Raw genomic sequence first — 27,979 nt, 5'->3', positions numbered from 1 at the left:
TTCAGTTTCACAATGAACAACACAAAAAAAAAATCCTCCTTCCGAATGCAAGGAGTTTGATTCCTTTTCAGTAAAACAATGGTCTTTTTTATTTTGTATTATTCACAGCTGAGAAAGATGCTTCTGAATCTTGAGCTCCAGTTTCAGCTCGGCTGCATTTTCAAAACACGTCACGAGTATCTTGTCAATATTGTGAATCAAATAAAATAAATTAATTTGTGCCACACAAGCCCCCGAACTCTCAACAAATTTGTCCACATTGTGCAATTTATTTAATGTTTCACCCTAACATTTGAATAGTTTGCATTAGTATCTCCAGTGTTATTTAATAAACTGGCTCTACATTAGAATAAACCTGTTCTATAACCCGTCTTACAAATTTTGTTGCTGTAGATTTGTTCCATCACTAAAGTCCCATTTGTTCCTTTCAATAGCATAATTCCAGCATTAAAATGGTAAAACACCAGTCCACGTGAAACTGGGAACAGGTCTTGATGCATTTGAACAGCACCAGATGAAATGAAACTCAGATATTCTTTTCCAAACACATCAATTAAAGCAATAATAAACAATAAATTCCACACGGTGTACGAGTTCACAGCTGGGGAATTTTTCTTTCAGTGTTATACGTATAATGGCTTGTTTCTCTCTGTCCCCATTGCCCAACTAGTCATCGTTAGACAAGTTCAGGGAATGTCAGACATAAACCAATGTGACTGCGTGAAGCGTTCATGCTTTCTGTCAAGTAACCAAACCGCACACAACACCACCGAAACATTTCATACGGATGAAAGGGGAGGCCGAGTCAATGGATATTTTTAAGGCAGAGATAGATAGATTCTTGATTAGTACGGCTAACAAGGGTTATGGGGAGAAGGCAGGAGAATAGGGTTAGGAGGGAGAGATAGATCAGCCATAATTGAAAGGCGGAGTAGACTTGATGAGACAAATGGCCCAATTCTCCTTCTATCACTTATGAATAATGCATATCACGAGGGGAACCTTACGATGGACACCAACAAATGTCCAACATTTCCTCAGTGGCTTGCAACTATTTTTTAACGAGATGTTAAATTGTGGGCCAAATTATGCGGTGCTGTTCTGTGTTCAAGGAAATATGGTAGATGGTAGAAATGTGGAAAGGTGAGAGTCCTTGAATGGAAACAAGCAAGGACCTCCATTCACCATAAGGCTGCCGCCAAAGTAACTATTCTAGCAAAGGACATGGGTTCACAATTTAACTCAGTTTGTCAATAATCATAAACAATTCTCTGCTTGGTATATTCTACTTTACCAACAGAATCTTCTTAAAAGCAAACGTTAGCAAAAGTTTAGTAATAATTTGACACATTAAAGCTGTGCTTCACATAATATTTTAGACTATTGTTATTTAAAATAACTCTTTGCATATCCAATAAAGAATTGCAGGAACATTTCAAAATCACTGGCATAAAAATATAGTCCTTTAATACAAATATTTAAGTCTGTGATAATACTTCAAAGATTAAGAATACTGTATAATCCAATAGACTGCAAATCTGATTGGGAGGTTTGAATGTTAGTGTAATTGTTTCACGATTGGATTGAATAAAACCCCAATATGTTGCGTTGGATTCGACAGGTTCAAGTCAGCCAGGATTACAGTCATCCAAATCCTCACACGAGCCCCGGGAATGGCCGTTAACCAAGGAGAACCTTCTGCATCCGGTGCTGGGGGATGTTGAACTCATCGTCAGAGTCACAGTCGCTCTGAGAGTTGGAACAGCAGGGGGAGTAGCATTGTGGGGAACACAGGTAGTGCATGAGGGGCAGGCGGTACTTCCCACAGAAGTCGACAAACTTGATGTGCCGAACACACGAGTCAAAGTAAACTCCTAGGGAGGAAGAACAGATACGTTAAAAAAGTATCACCGAGGAATTGTGGAATTCTCTGCCTCAGAAGGCAGTGGAGGCCAATTCTCTGAATGCATTCAAGAGAGGGCTAGATAGAGCTCTTAAGGATAGCGGAGTCAGGGGGTATGGGGAGAAGGCAGGAACAGGGTACTGATTGAGAATGATCAGCCATGATCGCATTGAATGGCAGTGCTGGCTCGAAGGGCCGAATGGCCTCCTCCTGCACCTATTGCCTATTGAGCCCAGACACATTTTTACAGAGAGTGGTGGATGCCTGGAACGTGCTGCAAAGGGTGGTGGTGGAGGCAGATACAATGCTAGTGTACGTGGTGATCGCTGGTCGGCGCGGACTCGGTGGGTCAAAGGGCCTGTTTCCGCGCTGTAAAGTCAGATGTATCCGAGGACATTGCGGGAAACTAGAGAGGAAATTGCGGGAGCCCTGGTTCGTCCTCAAATACAGGAGAGGTGCCGGAAGACTGGAGGGTGGCAAATGTTGAAAAAAGGGCTGCAGGGAAATTGCTGGGAACTATAGGCTGGTGAGCCTAACATCTGTAGTTGGAAAATTACTAGAGAATATCCTGAGGGATAGGTTTTACAGGCATTTGGATGGGCAAGGGCTGATTTGGGAGTCAGCATGGTTTTACAGGCATTAGGATGGGCAAGGGCTGCTTTGGGAGTCAGCATGGTTTTGTACGTGGGAGCTCATGCCTCATAAATCTGATTGATTTTGTTGAAGACCTGACCAAAAAGGTCAATGAGGGCAGAGCTGTAGATGTTGTGTACATGGACTCCATAGACATAGACATAGAAAATAGGTGCAGGAGGAGGCCATTTGGCCCACTCTAGCCAGCACTGCCATTCATTGTGATCATGGCTGAACATTCACAATCAGTAAACCGTGCCTGCCTTCTCCCCATATCCCTTGATTCCACTAGCCCCTGGAGCTCCATCTAACGCTTTTTAAAATTCATCCAGTGAATCGGCCTCCACTGCCTTCTGTGGCAGAGAATGCCAAATTCACAACTCTCTGGGTGAAAACGTTTTTTTCTCACCTCAGTTTTAAATGGCCTCCCCTTTATTCTTAGACTGTGGCCCCTGGTTCTGGACTCCCCCAACATTGGGAAGGCATTCAACAAGGTTCTGCATGGTAGGCTACTCTGGAAGATTATATCGCATGGGTTCCAAGGAGAGATAGCTGAATGGATAGCAAATTGGCTCCATGATAGGAAGCAGAGAGTGATGGTGGAAGTTTGTTTCTCACACAGGAGGCCTGTGACTAGTGGTGTGCCTCAGGGTTTGCTGCTGGGCCTGTTACTGTTTGTCATCTACATCAATGATTTGGATGAGAACATACAGGGTAAGATTAGCAAGTTTGCTGATGATACAAAAGTTAGTGGTTTTGCAGATAGTGAAGATGGTTGTGAAAGATTGCAACAGGATCTGGATCGATTGGCCAAGTGGGCAGAGGAATGATGATGAAATTCAATACAGAGAAGTGAGGTGTTGCATTTTGGGATGTCGAACAAGGGCAGGACCTACACAATGAATGGTAGGCCTCTGGGTAGTGTTGTAGAGCCGAGGGATCTAGGAGTACAGGTACATGGTTCCTTGAAGGTCGAGTCGCAGGTAGATAAGGTGGTCAAAAAGGCTTTTGGCATTTTGGCCTTCAACAGTCAGAGTATTGAGTATAGAAGTTGGGAGGTCATTTTGCAGTTGTATAAGACGTTGGTGAGCCACATTTAGAATATTGTGTTCAGTTCTGGGCACTATGTTATCGGATATTGTCAAGCTTGAAAGGGTTCAGAAAAGATTTACAAGGATGTTGCCAGGACTAGAGGGTGCGAGCTACAGGGAGAGGTTGAGTAGGCTAGGTCTCTATTCCACGGAATCACAATAATTTTCATTTCTGGCATGGAAATCTCACTTTTTTTCTTCAGTGACAAGACCCTAGTGGTGAAAAACTATTTTTCTTTGCTGAAAATATTGTCTAAATACTGACTGAGTGAGTCATTCCTTTCAAAACATGGATAGGAAAGGTTTAGAAGCATATGGGCCAAACCCGGGCAAGTGGGACTGTGTGCAGATGGGACATCTTGGTGAACATGCAAAAGTTGGGCCGAAGGGCCTGTTTCTGTGCTGTAATGCTCTAGGACAGCAAAACTAGGGTCTTACACAGAAACATAAGATATAAGGAGTTGGCTCAGATCCTACGGTAGCGCAGCGGTAGAGTTGCTGCTTTACAGCGAATGCAGCGCCGGAGACTCAGGTTCGATCCTGACTACGGGTGCTGCACTGTAAGGAGTTTGTACGTTCTCCCCGTGACCTGCGTGGGTTTACTCCGAGATCTTCGGTTTCCTCCCACACTCCAAAGACGTACAGGTATGTAGGTTAATTGGCTGGGTAAATGTAAAAATTGTCCCCAGTGGGTATAGGATAGTGTTAATGTACGGGGATCACTGGGCGGCACGGACTTGGAGGGCCGAAAAGGCCTGTTTCCGGCTGTATATATATGATATGATATGATATCCAAATAAGCCACACCCACTGGTTCTCGGTTAGTTATTCTATAGTTATGTGGAGTCACAGAAACGAGCCTTTCAGCCCAACTTATCAATGCTTACCAAGATGCCCCATCTAAGCTAGTCCTATTTGCCCACTAAACCTTTCCTATCCATGTACCTGTCCAACTGTCCTTGTACCCACCTCAACTACCCTCCTTTGGCAGCCTACTCCATGTACCCACCGCCCTCTGCTCTGGCGTGCACCATTAAGGTGCAGGGAAGAGGAGTCATCCTCCTTAACATGAAGCCCTGGGGAATGTTGCTGAACAGAGAGACTTTGCGGGATGAGTACAAACCTTCTCTGAAGGTGGCGACACAGATAGACAGGGTGGTGAAGAAGGGGTATGGCACGCTTGCTTGCCTTCATCAGCCGTGGCACTGAATGCAAGAGTGGGGACGTCTTATTACATTTGTACAGGAAGGCTGGTTCCACCACACTGAGGGCATCGTATGTTGTTGTGGTCGCCACGCCAAGGGGAGGATGGGATCAAACTGGACAGGGTGCAGAAAAGGATGTTTCCTGGACTGGAGGCAAGACTGAATTGGCTGGGGCCTCCTCTCCCTCCCCCCTCCCTCCTCTCCCTCTCGCCCACCCTCCCCCCATCCCCCCTCCCATTCCCCCCATCCCCCTCCCATTCCCCCATCTCCCCTCCCCTGAAGCCAATTAACCTACAAACCTGTACATCTTTGGAGTGTGGGAAGAAACCGGAGCACCTAGAGAAAAACCATGCCTATGTATAAACTTTCAACAGACAGCCTCCTTAGTCAGGATCAAACCTGGGTCTCAGGCACTGTGAAGCACTGTGAGGCAGTTACTCTACCACTGCCCCACCCTCCCATCCCACTTGCCACTAAAGACAACATAAATCTTCTTACCTGCACACTTGGGATTGGGGCACTTGCTGGCTGAATCCAAGTAGCTGACCAGGTTTGTGGGCATGTCTTTGTGAGAGTAGTGGAAGTTGCGGGATTTGACGATGCGGCCAGCCAGTTCCAGGAGCGACGGAGGGTTGTAGATGAAGTCTTTGACAAACCGCACCACAAGGGGGTTGCCGCGGAGACTGAGCTCCTGCAGGTGGACCAGGTTGAGGATTTCTTGAGGAAGATACGTGAGCAAGTTGTTGTGAAGACTGAGGGACCGCAGAGAATTCAGCCTGGAAGGTCGAGAAACGACGGCAGTCAGTGGGTTTGAAGGGAGACTCTGGTCATAACCAAATGTAGTCTGTTATATAGAACATTCTGGCAAGCTGAAGTACCTCTCAAGCCCTTGCTATCATTCAATGTCGTGAAAGATGGCAGACTAACTCCATATCCCTTCATAATACGTTGACCAGCAGCATCATGGTTCTCACATTGAGTGAGAGCCTGGTGTCCTGACACCATGCTGCTGACCTCTATCCTCCACTCTGTCTCACCGTAGTAAGGTCTGGCCCATCACAGTGGTGGCATCTGCAGATGCTCAGAATGGCTCGTCACTCTAAGGATGGTCCAAACCCAACTTTGATTAGCTACATCACAACATCTTCACACAAGACCACGGGCTGTACAAGCTGAGTTATAAATGTACTTTAGACTTGAGATAAAGCTTGGAAACAGGCCCTTCGGCCCACCGAGTCTGCGCTGACCAGCGATCAATCGATACACTAACACTATCCTACACACTAGGGACAATTTACAGTAGCCAATTAACCTACAAACCTGCAGGTCTTTGGAATGTGGGAGGAAACCAGATCACCTGGAGAAAACATATGCGGTCACTGGGAGAACGTACAAACTTTGTAGAGTCAGCGCCCAAGGTGAAGATCACCTTAAACCTATGTTCTCTGATTCCCTGGCACCGTAAGGCAGCAACGCTACCGCTGCGCCACTGTTCCGCCCTCCGCTGTGTCACCCCAAAGTAGCTTTACCCCATTACTCACTGCGCAAGCTGTGGTGGAAGGCCTTGAATGTGGTTGTCACACAGTCCCAGGTAGCTTAGGTAAGGCAGGTTGGCAAGTTCCGGCGGGATGGATAGAATCCCGTTCCCACCCAGGTACAACAGTTCCAAGCTAAAGGGGGGCAGAAAGCAAAAGTGTTAAATACTGCAAATACTACAGCACTGAAGGCCACTGGGCCGATCATCAGCCCAACTGGTGCTCTGGAGAACATCCGTTAGTCCCATGCCCTGGTTGTTTCCCTGTAGCCCGATCATTTTCCTCCCTCAAGCTACAATCCTTTTGAAATTGGTCCTTCTCCACCATCCTTCGAGGCTGTGAATTCTAGATCACTGGAACCAACATTATTGGAACTAAGCTGGGAATGGGTGCAGAGAAGATTTACGAGGGTGTTGCCAGGCCTGAACTATAGCGAGAAGTTGGACTTTATTCCTTGCAGCACGGGAGGCTGAGGAGTGATCTTGGAGATGTGTACAAAATCAAGAGCGGAATTCATAGGGTGCATGCAGAGTCTTTTACCCAGAGTAGGGAAATCAAAAATCAGAGAACATAGGTTTAAGGTGAGAGGGGAAAGATTTGATAGGAACCTGAGAGGCAACCTTTTCGCTTAGAGGGTGATGGGTGTATGGAACGAGCTGCCATTGGAAGTAGTAATCAACCTAGACCACCACTATCTTCAATAGAAATATATATTTCCTTAAAAAGGGAGACCAAAATCTTCATGCAATATTCCAGATCTGGTTTCACCAGCATCTTGCATTGAAAGTCCTCTAATGACATGATCCCACACTTCCAGCAGGGAACGCATCAGTAGAAAATTTCTGCAAAGCATAGAAAACTACAGCAAAGGAACAAGCCCTTCAGCACCCTCTCCAAAGCCACCACATAATTCCTATAATGGGGCAACCAGAACTGCACAAATACTCAAACTGCAGTCTAACCAAAGACTTATGAAGCTGCAACATGACATCCTAACTCTTATACGTAATGCCCCGACCGATGAAGGTGAGCGTACCATACACCATCTCCTGCATCCTGCTTTATTGCCCTTCTTCAGACCCTTTCTACAGAGGGTTCACATTGAAAGTCGTGCTGAAACAAAATAACACAAATCCTTAACAGAAAATAGAATTGTGGAAGCAGCCCAGACCATCGCACAAACCAACCTCCCTTCCATTGACTCCATCTACACCACGCTGCCTCGACAAGACCACCAGCAAAATCAAGGACCAGTCTCACCCTGCTCACTCCCTCATCTCCCCTCAGGCAAGACGTATCGAAGTGTGAAAACGCTCACCTCCAGATTCAGGGACAGTTTCTTCCCAGCTGTGAACAGGCAACTCAACCATCCTATGACTAACTGGAGAGCGGTCCTGACCTCCCATCTACCTCATTGGAGACCCTTGGACCATCTTTAATCGGACTTTACCTTGCACTAAACGTTTTTCCCTTCATCATGTATCTGTACACTGTGGATGGCCCGATTGTAAGCATGTATTGTCTTTCCGCTGACTGGTTAGCAAGCACCAAAAAGATTTGCACTGTACCTCAGTACACATGACAATAAAATATGCTAAATTTAAAAAAGATACAAAAGTACATGCATTACTTTATTGATTAGCCACAGTCACTGGATCCCAGGGTACAGTGGACATTGGTGGCACTGGTTGTTATTTACACTTTGCGGTGTGATTTGACTGTGCACAATGTACTCTTGGGTCCACTGGAGATCTTCCAGCTGACAATGGAATTGTCAACAGACCAACCGTGCCCATTGTAAACTGGACCTGGTGTGGACCCCAGCAGTCCAGTGCGGCCTCCTGCCTTTCTCAAGCTAAAGTGGGATCTTATTCTAAAGAATCTGGATGGCACGGTGGTGGCGTATCGGTAGAGCCGCTGCCTTACAGCACTAGAGACCCGGGTTCGATCCCGACTACGGGTGCTGTCTGTACAGAGTTTGTATGTTCTCCCCGTGACTTGCGTGGGTTTTCTCGAGGTGCTCCGGTTTCCTCCCACACTCCCAAGCAGTACGCAGGTTTGTAGGTTAATTGGCTTGGTATAATTGTAAATTGTCCCTAGTGTAGGATAGCGTTGGAGTGTGGGGATCGCTGGTCAGTGCGGATTCAGTGGGTAGAAGGGCCTGTTTCTGCACTTCATCTCTAAACTAAAAATAAAAGTCTGAAGAAGGGTCTCAAACCGAAACGTCACCAAAGAATCTGAAGAAGGGTTTTGACCTGAAACATCACCTATTTTTTTTTAATCCAGAGATGCCGCCCGATCGGCTCAGTTACTCCAGCACCCAGTGTCTATCTTCAGTGCAAACAAGCATCTGCAGTTCCTTCCTATACAATAAGAGGCGTCCTTTTGACTGTTAGCAAAGTGACTGCATAACTGTTCTAGAGATTAATGGCATACGCAGCCTTGTGAGTGTTGCACATTATTATAGATGGGGGTATTGTTGCCTATCCTCACTGACTGTGGTTTATGGGTCCGGAAGGCAAAGGGGGGGGGAAAGGTTGCTGATTCCAAGATCCGGGGGTTTGGAGATGGAAGGACACAAAGTGCTAGAGTATCTCAACGGGTCAGGCAGCGTCTCTGGAGGATGTGGGTAGGTGACATTTTGGTCGACACCATTCTTCAGACTGACTGTGGGGAGGGGGGGAACAGAAGAAAGCAGGAAACGGGGACAGGCAGGAGCTGCTTGACAGGTAGTAGGTCGAACCAGGCGAGGGAGGGGGGTTTTGATCGGCAGTTGGTTGGATCAAAGGCCAAAGATAAGAAAGGAAGGAAAGTGCGAGACGGGTTTGAAGAGTTATGGATTGTGAAGCCAGAGGGTGGAGATTGGCAGGAGTAGGTAGGTGGTGAGTGGAGGGGGAATAGGTGGGAGTTTAGTTGGAATTAATCATAGATCCTTATTCAGCAAAAGTGCACCATTGTGTATATGATTGTCCGATGAGGGGAAGCAGCCTTATAACATTTAACCCACCAGCTCCCATCCTCCCCTTGAATCTTGTATTGCACGATTCAATAAGATTGTTTCTTAATCTCCAATGCAGCAGCAGCAGCTGGTCGAGCAAGAGACCCGGATTTGATCCTGGTCTGTGTGTTGAGTTTTCACGTTCTCCCTGTGACCGCGTGGGTTTCCTCCCACATCCCAAAGACGTGCTATTTGTAGGTTAATTGGTCTCTGTAAATTGTCCCTTGTGTGTCGGGAGTGGGATAACATAGAACTTGTGTGAACTTGCTGTGAGCAATGTTCAGCCTGTTTCCATGCTGTATCTCAAAACTAAACTTACTCCACCATTCCTCATGAGACCTGCATTCCAGGAGCGTAATACACCAGCGCTGTGCTGCCTCCAAGTTAAGTAGACCATTCATTAAATACCGACACCAAATCTCCACCCTGTGCTCCAAGTGTAGTCTCAGCAAAACCTTGTACAATAGTAGCACGGTTTCCTTCTCTTTTATAGAAACTGGAAATGCTGCAAGAACTCCGTCAGTCGGGGGCAGCAGGTGTGGAAAGAGAAACCAATTAACGATTCGGGCACCCTTCCTCAGAACTTCTTTCTGCAGATGCTGCTCGACTGGCTGAGTTCTTCTGGCATTTTCTGTTTCTATTTCAGATTCCATCATCTGCTTTGTGGTTTTCCTTCTTGTCTTCTCTCCCTCATGCAGTAAAGGCCAACCTTCCGTTTGACTTTCCAATTCCTTCATGCGCCTGATGGCTAACTCAGTGATTCTTTTCTGAGGATGCAGAGATTGCTCTGAATACCAGCATTAATTAGTCTTGCACCCGTTTAAATAATATTCCCATTTGGTTTTTGTCTGACCAATATCCAACTTTCTCTTGCAAACATCCAGTGAATTGGCCTCCACTGCCTTCTGTGGCAGAGAATTCCACAGATTCACAACTCTCTGGGTGAAAAAGTCTTTCCTCATCTCAGTCCTAAATGGCCTACCCATTATTCTTAAACTGTGACCCCAGGTTCTGGACTCCCCCAACATCAGGAACATTTTTCCTGCATCTAGCCTGTCCAATCCTTTAATAATTTTATATGTTTCTATAAAATCCCCTCTCATCCTTCTAAATTCCAGTGAATATAAGCCCAGTCGATCCATTCTTTCATCATTCTTTAGTTTTAGTTTTACAGATACAGCATGGAAACAGGTCCTTCGGCCCACTGAGTCCACACCAACCAGCGATCACCCTTTTACACAGATTCTATGTTATCTCACTCCCTACACACTAGGGGCAATTTACAGAGGGCCAATTAACCTACAAACCTGCACATCTTTGAGATGTGGGAGGCAACTGGAGCACCCGGAGGAAACCCACGTGGTCACAGGGAGAACGTGCAAACTCCACACACAGACAGCGTGATCGAACCCAGGTCTCTGGCGCTAAGGCAGCAAGTCTACCGCTGTGCCACCCTGTGTGTACATTCAGAATCAAAAAAGAAATAGCATCAGTTGTGTTGTCATTGTACTAGAATCCACACAGGTATCTGTCACTTATGAACTCTTAAACTTTGGACGTTGCTGACATGAAACTCAACTTCTGGGACTGAACCGAATCATTAACAGATGGAAAACAATGATTAAATGCTGCCTGCAAAGCATAACAGTAACAGTCCATTCAGGCAACACACAGCACTTTACAATGTTTAAACAACTCGCTAAAAGAATATTTGCTTTCAGAGTAAAATATTACTGCGCTAAATGACTCAATAAAACAACATTTACATTAACAGAGTAGAACTTTACAACGTTTTCACAGACACCTAGAAAATAAAATTAATCACAAACTCGATGTTTTGTACATTCTTAAATATTGATTTGAACTAAAACCTGCAACATTCTCAATGAAAAATATTCAACATGAACTTTCATGGACAAAGTAACTCACTATAATTACACATCATTACAAGGAAAATAGCTTCGCTTCATGGATTGAGCCAAAAAAATGAACAAATGCCTATTGCTTTTTACTTCAGCAAGGCCTTTGATAAGGTAGGCTGCTCTGGAAGGTTAGATTGCATGGGATCCAGGAAGAGTTAGGTAACTGGATACAGAATTGGCCTCATGGAAGGCAGCAGAGAGGTTGGAAGGTGGAAGGTTGTTTTTCGGACTGGAGGCCGTGACGAGTGGTGTGTCTCAGGGAATGCTGCTGTTTGCGGTTTGTATCAAGGATTTGGATGAGATTGTACAAGGCACGATTAGTAAGTTTGCAGATGACACTAAAATAGGTGATATCATAGATTGTGAAGCTGGTTATCAAGAATTACAGCAGGATCTTGATCAGTTGGGCTGAGGAATGGTTAATGGAGTTTAATGTAGATAAGTGTGAGGTGCTGCATTTTGGTAGGCCAAACCAGGGCAGGACCTGCATAGTGAATGGCAGGACCCTGGGGAGTGTTGTAGAGCAGAGGGATCTAGGATCACAGGTACATAGTTCCCTGAAGGTGACGTCACAGGTAGACAGGGTGGTGAACATGGATTTTGGCATGCTGCCCTTCAGCAGTCAGGGTACAGAGTATATCTTGAGAACGTGGATAGGCCACTTTTCAGATCTGGACCCTTTGCCAATCCATGACCTGCAGAGATGCTGCTTGGCTTGCTGAATTACTCCAGTGAAGATAGACACAAAATGCTGGAGAACCTTAGTGGGACCGGCAGCATCTCCGGATAGAATGAATGGGTGATGTTTCGGGTTACTCCAGCACTGTGTTCTGAGCCTGACTAAGTTTTGCCTTATTGTGTATGTAAGCATGTGGGTGGGTGGGTGGGAGTGAGATAATCATACTGCACCAAAACAGGTCCTTCAGCCTAACTCATCCATGTGCACCAAGATGCCCCATCTAAGCAAGTTCGATTTGTCTGTGTCTTTCCCATATCCCTCTAAACCTATCCTATCCATGTACCTGTCCAAATGTCTTTTAAAATTTTGTTCTGGTACTTGCCTCAACTACCTCTTTTGGCAGCTCGTTCCATATACCCATCCACATCAATGATTTGAATAAGAATGTACAAGGAATGTTTAGTAAGTTTGCAGATGACATTAAAAATAGGTGGTATCATGTTATGCTCAATGGTGTGCAGAATAATGCAAAGAACTTTAAGAGCTTTCGATTGCTCTGCAACTTTATCCTCTCAACAGCAGCCATGATGGCCACAGTCAATCATAGTCATAGGGTTATACTGCACAGACCCTTTGGCCCAACTCGTCCATGCCAACCAAGTTGGCCACCCCAGCTCATCCCATTTGCCTGTATTTGGCCCATATCCCTTTAAATCTTTTGTGTCAATAAACCTGTCTACTTGTCTCTTAAACTCTAATAGTAGCTGCCTGGACATCTTTCTTTGGCAGCTTGTTCCATTTATTCACACCCTTTGTGTGAAAAAGGTTGTTTTAACTTCAGAAGAGGAAGGTAGCGACATGTTAATCATTCCAAACCCTGAGAAATGTCTGACAATATTCTTGGAACTGAATCAAGAGTGTTTAATTGTCATATGTAGTACCTGCAACAGAATAATTAAATTCTTATTCACAACAACTTTACAGGCCCATAAACACAATAATACGCAGATAATATAAAAATCAATAATACAATATATTAATATTACATGGACTTGCTGAGGGTACTGTTGAGGTGACCCTCTTGGATGTCACCATGACATATATCATAACTGAACGACCAACTGGAATTACTGCTGTAATGTAAAGTGCTTTTATCCTGCCTTGCATTGGACTTTTAGCCACAGATCAAAGCAGGAAAGTTGGATATAGAGTCACAGAGTTAAACAGCATGGAAACAGGCTATTGACATTGAATTATCTCTGTGTACTGTGTCAATGGGCTGTTAAAATGTTGCAAGAATATCATTCATTGTCAGTTCTTAAGACGATTAAACCTTTTTGATCTCTTGAACGGAATGACCAATGGACACCAATTTACAGGAATCCAACACTAGTCCTTTGCTGAAACAAGGAACTGCAGATGCTGGCATACAAAAAAGACACAAAGTGCTGGAGTAACTCAGTAGGTCAGGCAGTATTCCTGGAGAACATGGATAGTTCAAGAACAGCTTCTTCCCCACAGCCATTAGGCTATTAAAGACTACATCCTCAAATAAGCTCTGAACTACATAGACTATAATGTTATTATTGCACTGTTATTGTTTGTTTTTTATGTGTACGTGTGTGTATACACATATATACAGATTATATATGTGTGTGTGTGTGTGTGTGTGTGTGTGTGTGAGAATGTGTGTGTATACACACACACACTGAACTATCTTTTCCTCGTTTATTATATTGTTTACAGTGTATTATGTTTACATATTCTGTTGTGCTGTTGCAAGTAAGAATTTCATTGTTCTATCTAGGATATGTAACAATAAAACACTCTTGACGCTTGACTAGGTGACAGTTCATGTTGGCATCCTTCTTCATACTAATCCTATGCTCTTTCGCTCATCACCATCACCTTCCCCCAGCTTTCCTGCCACTTGCCTTCCCACAGGGTAATTTACAGGGGTAAATTAACATTCGAACCATCACGTCTTTGCTATGAAAACCGGTGGAAATTAAGAGTGGCGTGGAGAAATCTGCAGCTCACAGTGAATGTGCAAACTCTGTACAGACAGTACGTGATATTAGGATTAGCTCCAGGTCTCGGCAGCCCTGACACTACAAGGGAAAGCATTATGTAACTTCCTGGCATAATGTTGGCTGGGTGATGACAAACCCTCTTTCATTCTGCAATCACATTATATTTCTTCAAGCCATTTCCTCAAACCTGGGCCAATGTGTCATTTTGTATTTTGCAAACAGCCCTCACCTGAAGGCACACAAGAAAAACTTACCCATTCTGTATCAACCTCTGTGGGACACCTCCATTGCCAGAATGAGGAACAGCACTTAATATTCTGCTTGGGTAGCTTAGGTAAATAATAATCTTCTCCAGCTCCACCCCCTCCCCCCATCCCCCCTACTCCCTCAGTCCGAAATGCTATCGGTCCATTCCCTCCACAGATGCTGCCTGACCTGCTGAGTTACTCCAACACTTTGCGCTCTGCTCACGATTCTAGCATCTGCAATTCCTTGTTTCTACAAGAAAATGACCAAAATAATGAGCACCAGTGCATAGCTGAACTCATGCATATCTAACGCTGACCCCTTCCGATGACATGTTTCCAGCATAGAGGTCATGGAGTCACAGAGAAATACAGCACAGAAAGAAGTCAATCAGCCCACCAACTCTGTGCCTGCCATTTACACCCTTCCATTAAACTAATTTTCCATCCTTCCTACATTCTCATCAAACCCCCCCCAGATTCTTCCACTCTTCTCCACGCCGGGGGGGAATTTACAGGGGCCATTTCACCGAGCAACCCACAAGACTGGGAGGAAACCTTCAGCGCACACCTAAACGTCTAAATTCAAATGCTCGAGTCACACTGAAGTGATTACAGACTACGGTTGGAGCAAAAATGAATTATTTTGTTCCATCCTTTGAAGCCTGCTGGAGTCAGTTAAGGTAATTTTTTTAAGCCACAGTATCCAGGGGGTGAACTGGCAAATATCACAACTAACTCTGCCAAAGATGTTAATGCCAATAAAGCTCACAGTCCCATGCTTGTTGAATGCATTGGACTCAAGCCAGGAGTTCCTTGTATTGCAATTCCACGAACGGTCTGTTTAATACACAGAGCAGTCGAAACTTTGAAAAATAACACTCAAACCGAATATACATAGGAGATGTGCATTTAATTTCAAGCAACACAGCCTCCTCCTCGGTGAGTTTTATTTGCAAAGATATATAACCCTGTTACCATACATTGACTCAGCATTATTATCACACGAGGATTCACCCAAAATACAATCTGCATTTTGCTCAAGTCACCCTGCATTCTACTCCAATTACATTTATTTGCATTCACAATGAACTGCAGGTGCTAGAATCTTGAGCAAAACACAAAATGTTGGAGGAACTCAGCAGGCCAGGCAACATCTGAGGAGGGAATGGACATTTGCGATTTCGGGTTGGGACCCTTCTTCAGACCGATCACTGTGGAAGGTGTGATCGGATTCATGGATAGGATTCAGGATGATTGATTAACTGAGTTATGAGAAGACAAATTGATAGCACTTAATTAATGTGCTGCATGACCACACAATGATTGAAAATGGAGTCTGAGATGCAAGCACATAGGCATAGGCTTATTATTGTCACATGTACAGAGGTACAGTGAAAAGCTTTGTTTTGCAAGCCATCCAGGCAAATCAGATGTACCATACATAGATACAATTAAGTCAAACACAAATACAATGTAGATTGAGCAAAGGGGAAGATACAGAATGCAGACGATAGTTCTCAGCATTGTAGCGCATCAGTTGCAGTGCCAAAGTCCCGTCCTCAAAGGGGTAGAGGTGAATCGGACAGTACCCTGGCTTAAGGAAGACATTTTTTGGTGCCAATGTTGTACAGTTTTGCACAAAGAAGTGGGGCACCAAAGACCTTCGGCAAATTAATTGTTGTTGTGATAGCAATAAAACTGGGACCTCTGTGGTGGTGGAGGGAGAAGCAATAGTTTGGGTCTCCGTAATCTTGGTACGAGTGGAGGACAAAAGCCATGGTCAGTACTGTGATTGGGAATGGAGAGAGGGTGGAGTGCGGCAGATGGAGGTAATTTCCATGGATCTCGGGATGCGGGGTGGGGATCGGAAGAGGATGGCAGGGAAGAGCCAAGGCCAATGTCCCAGAACTGCAGCCAATGAACAGCTGGTGGGTGAAGGATCACACCCGATGGTTCGTCAAGACCAGGAAGAGTAGTCTTGGATTGTGGCCGAGGATTGGTGAGGAAGTGGCAGTAAATAGGGAGGTGAGTTGGGGTGTTGAGAAAGGGATGTTATTGGAGACTGAGGCAAACATAGAACCCTTAATGGGATGGAAGTAGGGGTCTGAACATAGGAGCTTCAGCAAAGCAACGTCGGGAGGGATTACATCAAATAAACGAATATGCCGCACTCCCAGAAGTGGCCGGACAATTTTCCCTCTCCGTCAGCCAAATTATCCGTCAAGCAGTCGACATAATCAAGGACCTTCTATACCCTGTCCACTCCCTCTTCTCCCCACTCCCATTGGACGAAGGATGCACATACCACCAGATTCAGGAACAGCTTCTTCCCCGCTGTTATCAGGCCACTGAGCCATCAGCTAGGGTGCAGTCCCAATCTTACAACCTACCTCAATGCGCAACTCCGACTTTTCCCCCTGTAACAGTAACTTTATAAGCCTGTAACATTATATTCTGCACTCTGCTATTTTTCTCTTTGTCCTACCTGTTGTACTTGTGTACGGGGCGATTGTACTCATGTGCAGTATGATTTGACTGGATAGCACACAAACAAAATCTTTGCACTGTACACGTGGCTATAATAAACCAATACCAAAACTGGTTGCTATCACATTGCCCTCCAGAAAAAGAATCAATGTTCAAATGCATTGCACGGAAAAAAAATAACAATAAAGCAACTTCTAGGCCAGAACATTTTGTGTGGAAAGTTAACAGTACAGAACTGAAAATCATTCGTTCCTCCCTGCATTGGTGACATTCACTAAGTGAGGGAAAAGTCAAGAGTCAAAAATTAGGAGTGTCTTATGTCCTGAAACGGAAGAATGAAACTCTTACTTGCAGCAGCAAAAGGGGAAAAGTGTGAGCAGAAACAGTATTAAGTTCAAGGAAACTAGGTGCGTATAACAAAGTCAAGTTCAGCAGATAGAGAAAAAGAATGTCAGTATTTGGCTTCAAAGCAGCTCATGTTATTAAGTGGGAGGAACACTAGAGGAGGAGTTACATTCAAAGAGGCATCAAGGAAGTTGGTCTACAATCTGCTGTGATTATAACCCAGCACAGCAAGGCTGGTCATACCACCCAACACATTTATTGGCAAACTTCACTGATCCACGGCACAGTATTTCCACTGTCAGATAATATTTGTTCCGGGGGAGAAAGTGCATCCGAATGCAACTTTTCTCAAAACTTAAGGCAGCAGGATTTGGTTTAGTAATAAAAAAGGAACTGCAGATGCTGGTTGATATCAAAGATTGACGCAAGATGCTGGAATAACTCAGCGGGTCGCAGCATCTCTGGAGAAAATGTATAGGTGACGTTTCATGTCGGGACCCTTCTTCGGACTGATTGCAGCCAGGAGACTGGAGGAAAAACTGGAAGCAAAGAAAATAATAGGACAAATCACGGCTGGCAGCAATGGGACAAATCAGGGCCGGCAACATAGGATTTAGTTTAGGTTAGTTTAGTTTATCTTAGGGATACAGCATGGAAACAGGCCCTCCAGCCCACGCCGACCATCGATCACCCATTCACACTAGTTCTATGTTATTCCACTCCCTACACATTAGGGGCAATTTACAGAGGCCAATAAACCTACAAACCCACACATCCTGGGGTTGTGGGAGGAAACCAGAACACCCGGAGGGAACCCACACAGTCACAGAGAGAACGTACAAATTCCACACAGACAGCACCCAAGATCAGGATTGAACCCAGCTCTCTGGTGCCAAGAGGCAGTAGCACTGCCAGCTGTGCCACCCTCTTGCAGGAATCTTCCATTCATTGCTTTTGCTGTGTACATACCTTATACACACAAGTCTGAAGAAGGGTCCCAACCCAAAATGTTACCTATCCATGTTCTCCAGAGATGCTGCCTGTCCCACTGAGTTGTTTCAGCACTTTGTGTCTTTATTTGTAAAGCAGCATCTGTAGTTCCTTGTGTCCACATTATTACTATGGTCTTTTCATTCAAATCTTGACCAAGCAAGCTTTCATTCTTACTCTGACAAACTGTCCTTTGCATGTACACAAACTGGTTATTGTATCCCAAGTCAGAGGAACTCTGTCCTTGATTAGAGCATGAACACGTAAGTATGATATAAAGTTTGGGCTGGGGTGTGTGTGGGAGAGGGGGCTGAGTATTCCTAAACCTCTCAGAAACAAATGTTATAACTTTCTTGTACGGAGTCGAAGACTAGCAACATATTTATTTTGATTATTTAGATATTCCTTATCCAATAAGAGGTTAGCTCATTAAATTTCTTATTATAAAGTTCAAAATAAGCAAGGCCTTAATTCAACAAGGCCTTTGATAAGGTTCCGCATGGCAGGCAGCTCTGGGAAGTTGGATCTCATGGGATCCAGGGAGAGCTAGCTAACTAAGAGGCAACGTTTTCACACAAAGGGTGGTGGATATGTGGAACGAGTTGCCTGAGATAGTTGGTGCTGGTGTTAAAACAGCATTTAATAGACATTCAGACAGGTACATGGATAGCAAAGGTTTAGAGGGATATAGGCCAAAGGCGGGCAAATAATACTTGCTTAGATGGGGCATCTTGGTCGCTATGGGCAAGCTGGGCCAAAGGGCGTGTTTCTGCGCTGTATGACTCTGTCAGTCGATATATTTCCCAACATACAGCAGGAAGATAAAAGAGACCCGACTCCTCAACAGGATCTCAGAGAACACAGTAATGCCATCAGGTTTGCATGTCCATTGATTTCTTGATGCATCTAAAAGAGCCCCAAAATAGAACATAGAACAGTACAGCACAGAAACAGGCCCTTCGACCCAGAATGTCTGTGCTGAGCATGAAACCAACTCGATCTACCTGCACATAATCCAGGTCTCTCCATTCCCTGCATATCCACGTGCCTATCCAAAAGCCTGTTAAATGCCATCAACGCATCTGACTCCACCAGTAGCATGTTCCAGGCACCACCTTCTGTGCAGAAAATCTGCCCCTGCATGACTCCTTTAAACCTTGCCCCTCTCAAATGAAAGGACAGACAAAAGAGTGCTGATCTCTGTTATCCCCAGGACTGAAGCCGCTAGTTCTTTCACATATACCTTGGACAGGTACATGAATAGGGAAGGTTGAGTAGAATATGGGCCAGATGCAGGCAAATGGGACTACCCTAGATGGAGCATCTTGACTTCATGGATGACAAGGGACGAAGGGTCCCTTTCCATGCTGAATTACTCCAAGAAATGTAGATTTTAGTATGATGCAGAAGACTTTAATTAAACAACTAATCATTTATACCCAAACATTGATACAGATCTACATTTACATTTAAATCTTAGGATTTGCATTTGTATTACAGCCTTAAATGAATAAGCTGCCTTGTAATAAGCTGGAAGTTGCATTTTGTTGCATTTAGATTACTTCATTCACATGATTGTTTGCAGAGGGTGATAATATCAAACAGGAACCAACAACATTTACGCTAACATTTGAAACAGATTCTATCAAATGGCACTCATTCCCAAAAGCTACGCACTTTTGACCCGGGAGACTTATTTACAGTTTTGCATTAAGTGATGAAGAAGGGTCTCGACCCGAAACGTCACCCACTTCTATCCAGAGATGCTGCCTGTACCACTGAGTTACTTCAGCATTTTGTGTCTATCTTCCAAATAATATTCTTAGGCTGTTCTTGGGGCAAGCATAATTTCTATCTGACTCAGAGTCATAGAGTCATACAACATAGAAACAAGCCCTTCGGACAACTTGCCCATGCTGACCAAGATGCCCCACCTACACTTGGCCTCTATCCCTCTAAATGTTTCTATCCAAATACATGTCCAAAAGTCTTTTAAATGTTGTCATAGTACCAATACGTTGTTATAGTGTTGTTATTGACTATTGTTCTGAGCTAACATGGGACATTGCAGCGAATGAAGGAGAAACATAGAATCCCTTGATTCCGTTAGCCCTGAGCTAAATCTAGCTCTCTCTTGAAAACATCCAGTGAATTGGCCTCCGCTGCCTTCTGTGGCAGAGAATTCCACAGATTCACAACTCACTGGGTGAAAACATTTTTCCTCATCAGTCCTAAATGGCCCACCTCTTCTTCTTAATCTGTGACCCCTGGTTCTGGACTCCCCCAACATCAGGAACATTTTTTCTGCATCTAGCCTGTCCAATCCTTTAAGAATTTTATATATTTCTATGAGATCTCCTCTCATCCTTCTAAAGTCCAGTGAATACAAGCCCAGTCGACCCATTCTTTCATCACATGTCAGTCCCGCCATCCCCGGAATTAACCTAGTGAACCTACGCTGCACTCCCTCAACAGCAATAATGTCCTTCCTCAAATTAGGAGACCAAAATTGCACACAATACTCCAGGTGCAGTCTCAACAGGCCCCTGTACAACTGCAGTAGGACCTCCTTGCTCCTAAACTCAAATCCTCTTGCAATGAAAGCCAACATGCTTACTTTCAGAGACTGATGTACAAGCACACCCAGGTCTCGTTCCACCTCCCCTTCTCCTAATCTGACACCATTCAGATAATAATCTGCCTTCCTGTTCTTGCCCCAAAGTGGATAACCTCACATTTATCCACATTATACTGTATCTGCCATGCTTCTGCCCACTCACACAACCTATCCAAGTCACCCTGCAGCCTCATAACATCCTCCTGTTGGCTCACACTGCCACCCAGCTTTGTGTCATCCGCAAACTTGGAGATGTCACATATAATTCCCACGTTTAAATCGTTAATATATTGTAAATAACTGGGATCGCAGCATTGAGCCTTGTGGTACCCTACTAGCCACTGCTTGCCATCCTGAAAAGAACCCGTTAATTCTTACTCTTTGCTTCCTGTCTGCCAACCAGTTCTCTATCCATGTCAATACCCTACCCCCAATACCATGTGCTCTAATTTTGCACACTAATCTCTTGTGTGGGACCTTGTCAAAGGCTTTTTGAAAGTCCAGATACACCACATCCACCCTTATCCATTCTACTTGTTACATCCTCAAAAAATTCCAGAAGATTAGTCAAGCATGATTTCCCCTTCATAAATCCATGAAGACTTTGACCGATCCTGTCACTGCTTTTCAAATGCACTGCCAAAACATCTTTAATAATCGACTCAAGCATCTTCCCCACTACCGATGCAAGGCTAACTGGTCTAATTCCTCGTTTTCTCTCTCCCTCCTTTCTTAAAAGGTGGAGTTACATTGGCTACCCTCCAGTCCACAGGAACTGATCCAGCATTGAGAGAACATTGGAAAATGATCACCAATGCATCCACGATGTCAGAGGGCACCTCCTTGAGTACTTTGGGATGTAGACCATTAGGCCCTGGGGATTTATCTGCCTTCAGTCCCAAAAGTTTACCGAACACCATTTTCTGACTAATGTGGATTCCCTTCAGTTCCTTCCTCCCACTAGATCCTCGGACCCTTAGTATTTCTGGGAGATTGGTTGTGTCTTCACTAAGGAAGACACAAACAAAGTACTTGTTTAACTGTTCTGCCATTTCCTTGTTTCCCATTATAAATCCACCTGTCTCTGACTGTAAGGGACCTACATTTGTCTTCACTAATCTTTTCCTTTTTACATACCTAAAGAAGATGTTTGGTGGGGAAGAGAAGTGGGTAGTTTGGCATCATCATACTGGTTATCATAAGGCCGTTGTGCAAGGAGAACTCCAGTGAAGTTAAACACCAAGTGCTGGAGGAACTCAGCGGGTGAGGCAGTGTCTGTGGGGGGAATGGACAGACGACTTTTCGGGTCCAGATCCTTCTTCAGACTTCGGAATCACTTTTGGCCTAGTGACTACTATTTTCACACTGATGGCCATGGGTGTGCTCTGTTTCACCCTCCAGTTGACTGTCTCTGGAGTGCAAGTGTCCCCACCCATCAATCTTACTCTTTCAAAAGATTTACTTTGACCTTAACTCAATCCATTACTTAACACAGGTGAACACAGACATGCAGAAATTCACAGGCATCTCGAGGTGACTGAGCAACTACAAGGATAATGTGATAAACTGATCATTACATGAAGCTGCTGGCTTTTACCCATTTAACCAGATACAAACGCCTTCATCTAGCAAGCAGAGGAGATACAGGGAACTGCAGATGCTGGAATCTTGAACTAAACACAAAGTGCTGGAGGAACTTAGAGGGTCAGGAAGCATCTGTAGAGAGAATGGACAGGTGATGTTTCGGGTCGGTACCCTTCTTCAGACTGATGGAGAAGTGGGGAGAGAGCTGGAAAAAAGAGGAGGGGGTAGGACAAATCCTGGCTTTACATGGAGGGGGAAGAGAGAGATAATAACAACTGAATTCTCCAATTTCAAGTAATGCCTCCCTATCCTCATCTCTTTTCTTGCCCCTGCCCCCCCACCCCACTGCACGCACGTTTTTCCCACCATCTTGTCCATCACAGATGCTGCCCGACCCACTGAGTTCCTCCAGCAGCTCAAGTTTTTGCTTCAGATTCCAACACCTGCAGTCCCTTGTGTCTTGGTTAAATTATTCAAGTTGTCCTGGGTAAATTTGCCTGTTTACAAAGCCCAGTGTCCCATAGACTTTTCATAAACTTGCCATGCTACCTTCTGTGGGCAGCCGATAGTGCCGTCAGAGACCCAGGTTCCATCCTGACTTTGTGAGCGGTCTGTGTGGAGATTGCACGTTCTCACTATGACCGTGTGGGTTTCCTCCAGGTCCTCCAGCTTCCTCCCACATCCCAAAGATGTTTGTTGGTTAATTGGCCCTCTGTAAATTGCCCCTAGTGTAGGAGTGGATGAGAAAGTGGGATAACATAGAACTAGTGTGATCGGTGACTGTCACGGTTCGAAGGACCTGTTTCCATGTTGTATCTCTAAACTGAAGTCACAGCGAGGGTGTACCCAGCTTGGTGATTGTGCTTGTTATTGATTACCTAGCAGTTAAACCAGATTGTTTTTCAATATTGTTTCCTCAAATTGCATCATTTTACATAATTGTATTTAAATACATTCAACACGTCTTCCTTTTCCTCCTGAAGTCTGATACTTTCATGCTCAGCACTTACTTCACATTCCCCTGGTCCAACTTAAGGCTCTGAACTGAATGCCTTCCTAAAAATAAAATCTCGATGAAGGGCAACAGCTGTTAAGATGAAGCTCTCACTGAAAACATCTTTGCAACAAGTGCATGTGATGTTACGACAGGCACTTTACATAAGTGATAGGAGCAGAATTAGGACATCAAGTCTACTTCGTCATTCAATCATGGCTGATCTATCTTTCCCTCTTAACTCCATTCTCCTGCCTTCTCCTCATAATCCCTGACATAGTAGGATTATTCTGCCAAGTGATAGGCAGCCAATATCATCAAAGACCCATACCACCCTGGCCACGCTCTCATCTCTCTGCTACCGTTGGGAAGATGATACAGGAGCCTGAAAACCGTGATCTCCAAGTTCAAGAACAGCCTCTTCCTAGCAACCATCAGGCTCTTGAACACTGCACAACACTAACCTCAGCTACCATGATCTTCTATGGACTGTGACTTTGGTTCCACTAAGACTTCAGTTAAGCACTAATATGGTCTAGTTACCTCGTATTACTAGTTATTAATTTATTGCATTATTGATTGTATATTATCTGTGTGTTAGTGCGTTTACAGGCCTGTTAAGCTGCAGTAAGTATGAACTTTATTGTTCCTTTACATGTGACAATTAAACACTCTTGAAATTAAACATTTTACACGCGTTTCAGATGCAGCAACACATACCAAATGCAACGTGTACCGCTTGATCAAAAAACAGAAGCAGTTCTAATGTTCGTAACTTCATCTATTACCAGAATAAATTAATTCAGTCTTTAACTGAACAATGAAAAAATGCAGGTATATCAGCATACCGGCATTCTGCAATCATCTCTATGTGCTTTATTTAACCTTCAGCCTCAATTGTCTGCAAACCTCTTCTATCTCAAATATATGGTTTACTAACTTGGAATGCTGCAACATACGTGAACAAATATCGACACATTACTGGGTCAAAAGTAAAGCACAGGTTTTCTCCTCTTCTCAAAAGGACCCAGATGGCTTATCAAAGTAAAATCAATAATATGTAAAAGGATCAACTTGCAGAACATAGAACAGTACAGCTCAGGAACATATCCTTCAGCCCGTCTGTGTGCCGAACATGATCACGTTACCTAGCCACGTTCTCCAGAAATGCTGCCTGACCTGCTGACTCACTCCAGCACTTTGTGCCTTTCTTTGGATACTCTATTTGACTTTCTCCATGGTTCTGGAGAAGCAGGTGTGGGCAGTTTTAAGACCCAGCTGTCCTTCCATCTCCTAGTTCTCACCATCCAGTATAACAGTACAGATCTAACAGCAGTGGGCCAAGGTGATCTTTAGATCACAACACTGACATGCACTTGGACCAGAACATTTCTTTCCTGTGTGATATTTAAATTTAATGTGACTATGAAATCATGTTACTGACTACTACGAGAAAGATCTTCCTCTAAAACTGATCAAGCAGGTGATTGGTTGAAAATACCAGAAAAGCATCAGTTAACGATTGAACCATGAAAAATGCAATCCTTTCAAACATTTTAAAACCAGCCTGAGGTGATCAACATCATCAATTAATTACTATTGATCCATCACTGCTTGCATCACGGCCTGGTTCAACAACTCAAAATGCCCAGGACAGAAGGAGATTGCAAAAACTGGTGCACACTGCCCGGTCCATCACGGGGACTGACCTCTCCACCATCAAAGAGATCTACAGCCTCAAAAAGGCAGCCAGGACCCACACCATCCACACCATAGAATTTCATGCAAACCAGGGTACAAGCAGCAGAGGCTTTGGATTACAAGGTCAAGATCATGTGAACGTGATCACTTGCTTGTTTGGGTATCAAATAGACCAATATTTCTAGTTCAACCTCTAGCTGTTGCCAAAAGAGGAGAATGCATGGTGTTTGTGGATTGAGTTTGTGGCAGGAGCTTTAGGGCTTCTTAATATTTACCTGGAGGAAATTTCTGCTCATCGATCATTGGATGGTAATATGAGATCGTCATAGAATCATACAGTGTGGAAACAGGTCCTTCGGCCCAACTTGCCCACTTCGGCCAACATGTCCCATCTACACTAGTCCCACCTGCCTGGATTTGACCCACATCCCTCCAACCCTGTCCTATCTATGTACCTGTCCAATTGTTTCTTAAATGTTGCAATCGTCCCTGCCTCAACTACCTCTTCTGACAGCTTGTTCCATACACCCACGACACTTTGTGTGAAAAAGTTACCCCTCAGATTCCTATTAAATCTTTCTACCTTCACTTTAAACCTATGTCCTCTGGTTCTTGATTCCCCTACTCTGGGCAAGGGACTCTGTGGGTCTACCCAATCTATTCCTCATGAAGTTATACACCTCGATAAGATCACATCTCATCCTCTTGCGCTCCAAGGATGAAGGATAGTGGCGAGTGTCATCGGCATTCAATGGAGACACAAGAGACTGCAGATGCTAGAATATTAAGCGAAGCACAAAGTGCTGGAGGAACTCAACGGGTCAGGCAGCATCTGTGGAGGGGATGGACAGCCAACATTTCGGGCCGGGTCTCTTCTTCCGACTGATTGGATAGGGGGAGAAAGGCTGGAAATTATGCACTACAATGCTGAGAACAATATTCTGCCCTCTGTATCTTCCCCTTTGTTCTATCTATTGTACTTGAGTTTGGCTTGCTTGTATTTATGTATGATATATTTGATCTATTTGGATAGCATGCGAAAAACAATGCTTTTCACTGATCCTCGTAAGAAATCTACCAAAAAGAGAGGTGGAGGCATGGTGTGATATATGGATAAAGGTGAGAGAGAGAGGGGCGGGGGTGATTGGCAGATGAGTGGAGTATGTGACAAAGGCCAGAAATTAAAAGGAATCAGATAAGGAGAGGCAGAGTGAAATGTAATGTAAGAAAATAACTGCAGATGCTGGTACAAATCGAAGGTATTTATTCACAAAATGCTGGAGTAACTCAGCAGGTCAGGCAGCATCTCAGGAGATGCTGCCTGACCTGCTGAGTTACTCCAGCATTTTGTGAATAAATACCTTCAGAGTGAAATGTAAAGTCAGAGGGGGGCTTGTGAGTGGAATGGGACAGGGGGAGGGGAAGAGGAAGAGATAAAATGTCATCAGCATACAAGTGGGAGCTGACAGTTGATCTCCAGTTCCTCTGGCGCCAATATCCGTCACAAGTTAGATCGGAAATAAAATTATTCTACAAAAGGACAATCATGGCAAATTATAGAAGTGTAAATTTCTCACGGCCAATCTTACACACGCTCACTGTTTATGACTATTATCTCAGGTAATACGGATTTGGACTGTTATTCATTAAACCCACATCTAACAACACATCCTGATACCATCAACGGATTGGAGTCAGAGAGTCTTGCAGAAACAGGCCCTTCAGCCCAACTAATCGATGCTGACCTGTCTAAGTTAGTCTCATGTGTTCATATCCCTCTAAACATTTCCTATCCATGGACCTGTCCAAGTGTATTTTAAATGTTGTTATCGTACCTGCTTCAACCACCTCATCTGACAGCTCGTTCGACAGAGTGAAAAAAGTTGTCCCTCAGGTTCCTAGTAAATCTTTTCTCTCTAACTTTACTCCTGTGCCCCCTAGTTCTTGATTCCCCCGCCCTGAGAAAAACACAATGTGCATTCACCCTGTCTATTCCTCGCATGATTTTATACATCCCCATAAGATCATCTTCTCAGCCTCCTGCGCTCCACGGAATAAAGTTCTCGCCTGCTCAGCCTCTCCCCAGAGCTCAGGGCCTCGAATCATGGCAACATCCTCGAAAATCTTCACTTTACAAACGTAATGAATGGCTTCGTAATTTCACCACAACTAGTGCGACTATCAACGGATTTATTCAAAACAGTTTTATAATAACCGAGTTCTAAGAGTGCAATGCAAGCAGTTTACATGCCTTACCTCTTCATCTGTTGATTGGATACGGTTTCTCGTGGATTTTAAACCCAAAGGAGAAAAAAAAACACAGCAGAATATTTTAGTACTTTACCTGGTTAAGTTCTCTATCTCTGCTGGGATGGTTTTAAGCCTGTTTCCCCCAAGTGAGAGAGACTTGAGTCTTTGCAATTCTAGAAGCTGAGGAGGAACCTCCTCGAATCGATTGCCACTGAAGTTGACAACCTCCAAGTTCATCTTTCCGAAATCTTTGGGCAGCGAGAACTCATCCATCCTGTTGTTTTTGGCTATCAATGTCTTAAGTTTGCTCAGTCCCAAGATTTGGTCGCAGATATGGGCCAGCCCATTGGAGCTAATGTCTAGGAACAACAGGTTGCTCAAGTAGGCGACGTTTCCAGGGAAGACGGTGAACCTGTTGTGTGTCAGCAGCAGTTGGTGAGTCTCCTTCTTCTTCTCCTCGCTGATGTCCTCCAAAGCCACCGTCTCCAGGTTCATCCTGGACAAGTTCAGCACATTGTCCCCTTCCATGTTTTCCAAGTCATCCATCGCCGAGCCTGGCAAGGCAAACATGTTGTATATGATGGGGGGGGGGGGGGGGGGGATGGTTATAGAAACCCAACTGCAATGCAATGCCCAGGGGAGCGGCACCAGATGCAACGCTCAACTATCAATGGAATAGCGTCCGGACTGGGGCGAGCCCCGTGCCCCGGAATCGGAATTGTCCATACCCCGCCTCCAGCTCGCATGGGCTGAACCACGGCTGT

General features: G+C 44.5%; 1 protein-coding gene across 1 annotated transcript; it reads right to left on the bottom strand.

Annotated features, from left to right (window-relative positions):
- Positions 1-27,917, bottom strand: lrrc58b (leucine rich repeat containing 58b). The gene is made up of 4 exons (XM_078409045.1): positions 27,310-27,917; positions 6,374-6,502; positions 5,331-5,608; positions 1-1,874 (listed from the first exon to the last, which is right to left on the bottom strand). The coding sequence occupies exons 1-4, from the start codon at positions 27,783-27,785 to the stop codon at positions 1,681-1,683; spliced, it is 1,077 nt and encodes a 358-aa protein (XP_078265171.1). The 5' UTR covers positions 27,786-27,917; the 3' UTR covers positions 1-1,680.
- Positions 27,918-27,979: the final 62 nt, after the last annotated feature.

Source organism: Rhinoraja longicauda, chromosome 12 (genome assembly GCF_053455715.1).
Source record: "Rhinoraja longicauda isolate Sanriku21f chromosome 12, sRhiLon1.1, whole genome shotgun sequence".
NCBI lineage: Eukaryota > Metazoa > Chordata > Chondrichthyes > Rajiformes > Arhynchobatidae > Rhinoraja > Rhinoraja longicauda.
This window is presented reverse-complemented; position numbering and strand designations above follow the sequence as displayed.